General features: G+C 40.1%; 1 protein-coding gene across 2 annotated transcripts; it reads left to right on the forward strand.

Moving 5' to 3' along the window:
• Positions 1 to 1,533: 1,533 nt before the first annotated feature.
• On the forward strand, positions 1,534 to 9,674 carry scd (stearoyl-CoA desaturase (delta-9-desaturase)). Of its 2 annotated transcripts, none has more exons than XM_033611939.2 (6): positions 1,534 to 1,863; positions 2,103 to 2,363; positions 5,429 to 5,559; positions 5,702 to 5,907; positions 6,221 to 6,453; positions 7,485 to 9,674. In XM_033611939.2, the coding sequence occupies exons 2-6, from the start codon at positions 2,129 to 2,131 to the stop codon at positions 7,682 to 7,684; spliced, it is 1,005 nt and encodes a 334-aa protein (XP_033467830.1). In that variant the 5' UTR covers positions 1,534 to 1,863; positions 2,103 to 2,128; the 3' UTR covers positions 7,685 to 9,674. The 2 variants fall into 2 exon arrangements, with proteins under 2 accessions (XP_033467830.1, XP_033467829.1); XM_033611938.2 differs by having other exon boundaries at positions 2,106 to 2,363.
• Positions 9,675 to 10,345: the final 671 nt, after the last annotated feature.

Here is a 10,345-nt window from a genome sequence, read left to right on the forward strand (position 1 = left end):
TATCTCAGTACATAATACACATTCCTTGTACACATAATACTGTGAATTTTTGCACATTCCTTTGACAATATTTTTCACATTTCTGCACACGTCTAAAAAAAGCACTGCATTTAAAAAAAATTGTTTTCATATATATTGTACATTTTTTATTACAGTATTTCTTCATATTTTTCAGATTACTTTTTTCAAATCTATAGTTGAATAATTGCACAGAATATTGCAGCAGACAAACAATACAATACAAAGCACACAATATAAAGTGATACAAAGAGGAACATGAGACAGCCAATGCAATATAAAACTACACAGAAAAGCACATCACACACAAGACACACAAAAATACTGTTATGGTATTTTTACTGGGTCTAATATTGCTTGAATGTTTATATTATTTTTTATCATTTGATTTTTTTTTCTTTTTTATAGTGATTTTTTAGGGGGGGATGAGGATGAAAAACTTGTATCAATAAATAAATAAACACAAGACAAACAAAACAAAAATAATGTTATAGTATTTTTACTAGGTCTAATATTGCTTGAATGTTTATATTATTTTTCTATTATTTGATTTTTAAAAATTCTTTTGTAATGATTTTTTTTAGGGGGCTGAGGATGAAAAAGTTGTACTAATAAATAAATAAATAAACACACAAGACAAACAATACAAAAATACTGTTATAGTATTTTACTGGGTCTAATTTTGCTATTATTTTTTATTCAATTTTATTTCATATTATCTTTATTTTTTTATTTTTGATATTGCTTGAATGTTTATATTATTTTTCTATTATTTGAGTTTCTCCCCTTTTAAAATAGTTTTTAGGGGGGCATGAGGATAAAAAAGTTGCAAAAGTTGTGTGTTTATTTATTCATAAATAAATACATGAATAAACAAACACACAAGACACACAATACAAAAATAATGCTATAGTATTTTTATTGGGTCTAATATTGCTTGAATGTTTATATTATCTTATATTATTTTTCTATTATCTTATTTTTACTTTATTTTGTTAAATTTAATTTAACCTAATTTAATTCTACTTTATTCTATTTATTTATTCTTACCTTATTTTAATTTTATTTAATCTGATTTTATTTTATTTTACTTTTTTATCTTTTTTAACTTTATTTTGTGTCATTTAATTTAATGTGATTTAATTTTATTTTACTTTATTCTATTTATTTATTTTTACTTTATTTTAATTTAATGTAATCTGATTTTATTTTTATTTTATTTGACTTTATTTTTTTTATTTAATTTAATTTTTTATTTTATCTTTTTTTTTTAGTTTATTTTGTTTAATTTAAATTAATCTGATTTTATTTTATTTTACTTTATTTTAGTTATTTATTTACTTATTTATTTCATAAGAACTTATGTAGGGTGGGAGTAAGGATGACGTGACAGAACAAGCATCCTTGTATCTCCCCTGTGTGTGGACGGGCGGGGGTCCTCTGCACTCCGCAGCTGGGATACTGATGTCCACTGAGCTCGTTTTTTTTTAACGCCTCGTCACTCGTGTCGCTTTTGTTGAAATCCACGCGTGAACGCAACTACGCGCGCAGCCTAATTCACTACATGTCTAGACAGCTGCGGCGGCTCTCCAGAGGTGGTAAATATACATCTGGCTGCAGAATGAATAAAAGGTGAACAGCAGATAAACCAGCAGCCAATCACAGCCCGAGCTTGAGGCGGCATCCGAGCGCTGATTGGCCAGTCGCACCTCGAGCTCCAGCTCATATTGATGCGTGCGCTGCGGAGCCAACGACTCGTCTGTCTTTCTGGGTTACAGTAGTTTGGGGGTGAAATACAGCAGCTTCACCTTTAACAGCCGGACTCTCTTTACACTCGTCTTTTTGGTGAGTTATTTTTTTACGTGTTTCCTCTACAGGTGTAATACGAGTGTTACGCAACGCAGCAAATGTCGCGTGTCAGCTAGAAGTCAGCATCATCGTTACATTACCATCCTCTTCCTCACCAGCTAGCTTAAATAGTTAGCTAGCAAAAATAATTAACACATCCACCGTTTTAGCCTGTTTGTCGTTAGCTCGTCACCAAAACAGGGACGTTACCGTTTTCTCTCATTCATACCGCTCAGCAGAGCATCACCGGACCGCAGCCACGATGGCGGAGGCGGAGGCGTTGGAGAAGAAGCAGCGCAACTCCAGCAACGGACATGTTCTCCCAGCAGAAGCCCCCAGAGAAGACGTGTTTGACCACACATACAAAGAGAAGGAAGGCCCCAAACCTCCCACTATCATCGTATGGAAAAATGTCTTTCTGATGTCTCTGTTGCATATAGGTGCCCTGTACAGCGTGTTCCTCATCCCCTCTGCACATTCTCTGACCTTGCTTTGGTGTAAGTACAAAAACCTGTTACTGTTCTTGTTTTTTCTGCACATGCCTAGTGTTTGTGGCTTTTTTTTGTACGTACAGTATTCAAGCCAAACCACAGCTGTTATGTCATCGCTGCTGCATGCAAAAATCTGCCTGTGCATGCTCCTCCCAGTATCCTGCATGTAGTGGGATTATAGAGGAGGGCATATATCACCGGAGATTTAATGTCACAGCGTGTTATTTAAAGCTACAAAATGTGCAGCAGGGATACTCAGCTTGCTTTGCCCAGGCATGATCTTCATACAGGCCTGCAGTTCTGTTTTTAAAGTGCAAACTTTATTTAACTCTCAGGTTGTTGCTATTGAGTTTTTTTTAAATGCAAAATGACACAAAATCAGTGGCCTACATAAACCTATACCTACATGTAGCCTGTGGTTACCACATTGAGCTGATAGTTTCCACTGAAATGAAGACTTGGAAGACAGCCAAATACCATATCTCAGTAATTTCTGAAAAAAAATTGCAAATATTTTCCGTTTCCTTAAAGAAATGTGTGACGCTGTAAAAATAAGGGTGCTTTCAGAACTAGAATTGGCTTACTTTGGTCTGAATCAGGGACTAAGTTGCATGGTTGCCTAGAGTTGGTTTGTGTTACAAGCGGACCTGATAAAGCTGCTCTTGGTTGGCCCGAATTTCTATGTGAGAAAAATCCAGGAAATAAAGAAAATGTTGAAGAAGATTGTACTTGCAAGATAAATGCAACATTTTCCCAAGCGAACCGCACTTACGGGACAAGCGAACTTGAGATCAGTTGAACAGAAGCAAACATTTTTAGCCCAGAATATAAGATGTCCCAAAAACATAATATGTAAAGATGGACAATGCATGTCCACTTAGTCCCACTGTACAAAACTGAAGCCAAATATCACGGATACAGCTGCTGCCATCTTGCATTCGTGATGTCATTTGGAGCCAGAGTCTGCGGTCGCCGCCCACACACCTGTCCAGCCAATTGCGTGCAGCATCACTGAAGCACACCAGTTGGCCCACAGGGCTGTCTATCATGTCGTCAAATCCCCTTTTTATAGCATCAAATAACTACTTAAGACTAAACTCCAGTAAAACAAACACTTGAACGTACTTCAGGGTGACAAGGATTACCTAAAATGACAGGAACCGTCTTTGGGTAAAATTTAGTTGTTGTGTTCTTTGAGATTTTTTAGTTTGGCCCATGTCCCATCCACAAACATGGAAGGGGCAGGGTTTATGACCTATACTGCAGCCAGCCACCAGGGGGCCATCCAGATGTTTTGGCTTCACTTTTTGGAAGCTGTCATGTCGTCCACTTTAATTTCATGTTTGTCTGTCCAAACCGTCCAGTAGAGGCTGAATTTTGGGAAAATGCACTCCTTGTAGGCTACATTTTACAAAATGTGTCTTTCTCCTTTGTGTGATAAATTGTTAGCTGACCCTTAAATCTGTTCACTCTAATTACTGTTCAAGTAGTCTCTGAGTGATAGCGGGTTATTACACCTCAAAACAAAAACGCCCCAACTGACCCCACTCTCCCCTACATATAATAAAACCTGTTTACTGCCCTCACAAGTCTTCGACAAGAGGCAAATCCACTGCAGCAGCCCACACAGGTCAGGTGTACACGGGGACATCTCCCTAGGATTCGAGGACATTCAGGGCTTAGCCCAGACCTCTGTTGACAACTATTTTTTAGCTAAACAAGCTTTATTTTGATGCCTTTTTAAAATGACATCTTATTTACATATAAAGTACAAATAATATTCCCTGTGTATCAATTTATTTTGAATTAGAGGATGGTCAGTGAGCCACCTGGCATCATATCTGTCCCGCAGGCAGGTGTGTGCTTGTCAGAAAAATAACCAGTACTTCCTAAAAAATGACCAACTGTCATGTTTTTAAATTAAATAATAGGCTTGGGCAGTATCAAGGCATTACTGTTTACCAGGATTTTTAGACATCCTGACGGTATAATGTTCAGTACTGCCAAAAACACAGATGCTCGTCTTTCTATTAAACTTGTAAGGAGATGCTGTATTGAGTCAACGTAGTGCACAGCAATCACCACCAGAGGTCAGTCTTTACCAGCAGGGCAGGCAGCTGAGCTGAGATAGATGGTGGCTGTGAGTGTTGGGGACAACATTTAGCCTCCTTACGGGCTGCAAGATTTTAGCAGTCTCATAATCCTATAAATTTAGGAATAAACTTGGGTACCACATCACGTTTGATGTACGTAGACTATACAATGACAGCACCTACTGAATCACAGGCTACAGTGTACGATGCAATAACTTCCCATACTGAGTACAAAGATGCTGCACAGGTTATTACTTCTCCAACTGTCAAGCCCAACATAGAACGTCACATTATTGTTATTTTCACGCAAAGACCATTATATACCGTATACCTTGCTAAAATGTGATTACGGAATAGATAACGTTCAAGCCTATCAAGTAACAGTATGGTAGGGCAAATCAAGAGTAATCAAACAAACTGTATGCTGCTTTATTACTCATAACATTTCGTCAGAATCCATTGTGATGTGTAGTTCTCATGAACCAAAACCACAGAGGCTGCATCTATAAATAGACTTTCAGTCTCACCATACATGTAATCATGATGTAGTGTTATCCGTCCAGTCATCATCCGATATGATGTAATTACATTACCCAGAGAGAGTCACAGGTCCATGTAACATGCCCTTCTTCCTTCATGGTGGTTTAAGCTTCTGTGAAACAAGTAGGCCAGGACAAACCAGTGCAGTCAGAGGCAAATTTGGATGATTGTTGCCTTTGATGAAAAGGAAAGGCAGTGTAGACTAGAGTGTGGTGAACAAATGCTGTAGTACATTAATAATTTATGTGTTTCAAAAGTCTATTTACCAGTTAATAGGGTGATCCCACCTTCATTAACACAGATATAATAATGTATTATAGATGACTCCCTTGCGAAATAGCACCCAACACTGACAGTACAAGTCTGATACACAGACCTTTGAAGGTGCCGTATTATAATTAGCAGCACTAATTCTTTTTTATTTGTTTCTCTCCACAGCCGTTCTTTGTTTTTTGATAAGTGCTTTAGGAGTCACAGCAGGAGCTCACCGCCTGTGGAGTCACAGATCCTACAAGGCCTCATTACCTCTGAGGATCTTTCTCGGTGTTGCTAACTCCATGGCATTTCAGGTACCCCAAACAGACAGATCACACAGACCTGCAGCCACACAAGCGCACGCTTACCGTCGTGATAATATCAGTTTTCATTACCGTGTAAGTACCACATTGTGCCTACAGTGTGTGTAATCTCTGTCTTTACTCGAACCCACAGAATGACATCTTTGAGTGGGCTCGAGACCACAGGGTTCACCACAAATATTCAGAGACAGATGCTGACCCTCACAACGCCGTCCGGGGCTTCTTCTTCGCTCACATTGGCTGGCTGCTGGTGCGCAAACACCCTGACGTCATTGAGAAAGGGCGCAAGCTGGAACTCAGCGACCTGACGGCTGACAAAGTCGTAATGTTTCAGAGGAAGTGAGTGGCTTCAGTCAATGATTGCTCTTCACTTCAAGTAGTTAATCAAAAAAATATGCACGTGACTCCTTTGGCAGGGGGTGTAGACTGTTAACAAGTAGAATCAAGTTTCATAATTTTATTTCAGAAATTGTGGTCATTCAGGTTTAACAAGGTGACAATACTAACATGTCTTCTGTGCACATTGAGAGTGACTCAAGGTTTGCCTCATTCAAAACTGTCATGTAGAGGGAAAGTGATAATGAACAGGCCTATTGTTCAATATTCATGTCGTACTGAGTAAACAGCTCCACCCACTCCGTCTCCTCTGCAGGTATTACAAGCCGTCTGTGCTGCTGATGTGCTTCTTCGTCCCCATGTTCGTGCCTTGGTACCTGTGGGGGGAGTCTCTGTGGGTGGCATACTTCATCCCGGCTCTGCTGAGGTACACCCTGGTGCTGAACGCCACCTGGTTGGTCAACAGCGCGGCTCACATGTGGGGAAACAGGCCCTATGACAAGAACATCAACCCCAGGGAGAACAAGTTCGTCACGTTCAGCGCTATAGGTATGAACTCGTCACGTGCGAGAAGTGTGCCCTCAGGGCCCTGTCTCGCAGAAGTCTATCTCTATTTTTCCCAACGTTAGCGAGCAAGGTAGCTTTGCATGTCTGTCACATAAGGCCACATTCATCATGAATATTGCCACAGTGACCCGCTCATGTATGACTGTGCACTAGCTCTCTATGTGGCCACTTCAACAAAATTGCCTCACAACCCAGTTCTGTTTGTGGAAAACAACATTAATGAATCAAGACCAATTGTGTTTGTTGTGTTTGAATTGAAACCTACTGTAGGTCTCTGCAGGGGTTTACAAGAACTTAACTCTTAGGCCAACTTTGGGCCATGATTCTGTGTCATGAGCCATAGTTTTAGTCCTTACAGCACAGCTACATTCACAGATAACTGAGCATTAAACCATAAACCTTCTCCAGTCTGGATGTGAGGTCCAACAGCAAGTGGCTGCTAGCTCCGCAGCCATTTAGCGGCAGGCAGAGCTGCTATCAGCCACTGCTGCAACCAACAAACTCCACAAATCCATTCAGCAGCTCCACCATCCACGTTCAGACACACGGCTGATGATTAACTGCTGAATTAATGCTCACAACTTGCTCCAACGGCTGACTCTGCTCAGGTGTGAGTGTTTTTGCTGGCTACCGAAACATCCTGGCGCAGTTGACCAGTCTGTCACTCATGCAGCATTTGAAGATAATTACAAACCATTCTTGGCTTTCAATGTCCGATAGTCCACCACGAACATTTTCGTCACGTCTCGTCTCGTCTCGTCAACGCTTTCATCATGGAATTTTCTGTCATAGTTTTCGTCAATGGAATTAACATTGATGAAATGTGGCAAAGTTTACACACCAGGAACTAATCATTTTTGGCCCATGGCTTATCTTTCCATTACATTTAAATGAGGTCTGTTAATTAGTTTGCAAGATATCCTGTGAACTAACCAAACAAAAATGATCACGTCCAATTAATTGTTTCCTGCTTTCAGTATGAATTTATCACCACTCTGTCTTTTACCTTACAGGTGAGGGATTCCACAACTACCACCACACGTTCCCCTTTGACTATGCAACCAGCGAGTTTGGCTGCAAGTTGAACCTTACCACGTGTTTCATCGACGCCATGTGCCTCCTGGGCCTGGCCAAGGACCGCAAGAGAGTGTCCCACGAGGTGGTCCTGGCCCGATTACAGCGCACAGGCGACGGAAGCCACCGGAGTGGCTAAGGTTGACGAATTGTGGTCAGCTTCAAAGGCTTAAACAAACCGAAACAGAAGAAGCTTCACAGTCCTTTGACAGCTATACATTTCTCATCCTCCGAGGATTCATGAGGGCCTTGACCACATTTTGCTTGTTTTTGTGGTTTTTGTAGCTGTAACTTAACAAATTGTTCGAGACGGATAAAAAAAAAAACCAAACACACTTTGCTAAGCTCTTGGCCTTGGTTTCTACTGTCCGGTCGGGCCAAGGTCTTGCAAAGATGAATTAGATTTGAAGTAGATTCATTTTAAAAAAGTCGACTTCATTCTCTGCTGTTTTTTTGCCACTTTTGTGTGCATCATTCATGCAAGGTCAGTCATGTAGCCGATCATTATTTATGTAAGTATTACTCAATTATTAATCAAAACAGAAAAGAAACAAAGCACTGAAAAACATGGAGGAAGTGATGAGGTACGATGCAGATTGGAGACGGTTGCCTTTATTGCAGTTTACAGCAAGTTTTTACCGTTCGGATACACAGTTAATTCAATTTTTGAGCGCTTTAAGATCTGGAGAAAACAAAGGATGAGGGTTTTTGTTAAAAAGTTGCTGGCTTTAATGAAACGTGGCACATGATGGAAGAGTGAGGGAACCCAGACCTTCTCCTTGTAACTGTACTGAGAGCTGGTACGCCAAAACTGTATGGAAACAGAGCATGTTGCGGTGTCTATTTTGGTTGTCTCATGCAGAAAACCAAACTTTAAGTCGGTGTAGTAATTGGATTAAGTATTCTCAAAGACTATAGAAGAGATGCATTTATCGTCAAATAAAAACTGCCGTATAATATCAACAATAAATACAGATAAATGTAATTTTAACTCAGAACCATGCAGCGTTTAATTGACTCTTTTTGTGTTTTAATGATCATAGTGCCAAGAGCATGCCAACTGTCGACATATTTAGAGCACACCTGAGTCGATTTTGCTTCTTCACTCATTGTGGAAGTTTTTTAACATGGTGGCATCAGTGGCTTTGCGTCCTCTACCCCACTTATCCACAATCCTTTCGTCCAGAAACAAGCAGAGATCTCATTGGCCGACGTCACGTTACAGTTCTGGTGTTACAAAAACAACCCGTGCATGATGATGTTCTGTAGTCGGTGTTGTAGTGAGGTGTTTTATCAGTGACTCCAATGGCAGAGCTGTGTCTATTTTTGTAACGTTAAGTGTGGAGCTGCATCGCTTTTGGATCATCAGAACTGTTGCCGTGGTGATCTCTGAGACGGGGTCTGGTTTCCCTTCGGCGTCCCACAAAGCTTCAGGTGCATTGATGTTTACGCTCATCTTCTATTCAGACGCGCGGAATGCTTATGTTGTGTTATTTATATGTATTTATTTAGTTTTTTTCCTTGTTGACCAAAAAAGTTCTAACCTGAAGAAGATTTGGCGGTTAAATATATCAAATTGTTTTCCCCAAGAGTCAGGATTCAACCTAATGCCTTATGACTTGCATCCATTCCTGGTTTTCTTCACGTCCTGTCAGTGAAGACAAAAAGGCTCAAAACAGATCTGACCGTGTTTACAGGCCGAAGCGTTGTTTTTATTCTGATAACATTTTAATTTAGGCAAACGGTAGCATGACAACAACAAGGTACTGTAAATGCAATCAGATGCTCGAGGTTCACAGTCGACTATTTAGATAACGCCTGGTGCAGATGTTTAATCACAAGATTTAATTTGCAAAATACAGGTCAGGCGCTCATGTGCCAAGTAGTTCCGATCCAACAAAGGTGCTGTCGTGAGGGACGTGAGAGCGTCGTCAGAGCACTTTGCCAAAACCCCAACAAAATCCACAAGCCATGCAAAACAACTCCTGCAGCCCAGAGCGCCCAAATCAACATTTTCCTAACAATGACGTGGAGGATCAAGAGGTTGTCGGTCTGAATGATAACGTCAACTGTATTCTATTCTGAAATAAAAATTCACAATATTTTCAATACACTCGTAATTCCATTAAGAGTTGTTGCTCTTCTTTGTCTCAGTGTCTTTCTGATATAAATCTGCACTGCACAGTCTTTGAGTTTTCTGAAAACTGCTGACTGGCTGTACCCCTCAACATTTATGCCAGATGGTGATATTTTTTTTAAATTTCCACTAGAAGGCTTTGATAAAACACAGGTACAGCTTTTAAAATTGGGTTCAGCTACACATGTAAACACAATTCTGACATCAGGATCTTCCTTTCAATTAGGGAGGGAAGCAGAATACCTAGGATGCCAAATATGCCATGTTCGGCACTTGGAGTATATGGAGTAAGTCTCCTTTAAGAACAATCCAATGCGCACTTCCTTTGTTTTACATCTGCTGACAATGACCCTGATGAAGACCTGTAAAGTTGGTTGCAACGCCGACTTTTTTTTAATATATATTGTCATAAAATAAAGGCATTTCAATTTTGCACAAATCCTACAGTGTGCCTTGGGTTGTTTTTGAAAGACAGTTGTGAGATCATGTTCCAACCATGCAATGAGCCTTTCACATGTGGAATAAGCACAGTAGTGTGTGTGAGCACCACAAAAACCCAGCAGCAGTTTGACTCCATTGTCTCCTTAATTTGGGTTTTTGTATGTTATCTGATGGACAGATCAGTCAGAAGTGAGACATGATCTAGCTGTATTATTAATGTTG

This window comes from Epinephelus lanceolatus, chromosome 21 (assembly GCF_041903045.1).
Source record: "Epinephelus lanceolatus isolate andai-2023 chromosome 21, ASM4190304v1, whole genome shotgun sequence".
In the NCBI taxonomy this organism is placed as follows: Eukaryota; Metazoa; Chordata; class Actinopteri; order Perciformes; family Serranidae; genus Epinephelus; species Epinephelus lanceolatus.

Excerpts from the sequence above, each read along its gene's own strand:
- scd (XM_033611939.2), top strand. The coding sequence starts at position 2,129 with ATGGCGGAGGCGGAGGCGTTGGAGAAGAAGCAGCGCAACTCCAGCAAC. Across the intron at positions 5,908-6,220 it reads GTCGTAATGTTTCAGAGGAA|GTATTACAAGCCGTCTGTGC; the intron begins GTGAGTGGCTTC and ends TCTCCTCTGCAG. Across the intron at positions 6,454-7,484 it reads CGTCACGTTCAGCGCTATAG|GTGAGGGATTCCACAACTAC; the intron begins GTATGAACTCGT and ends TTTACCTTACAG.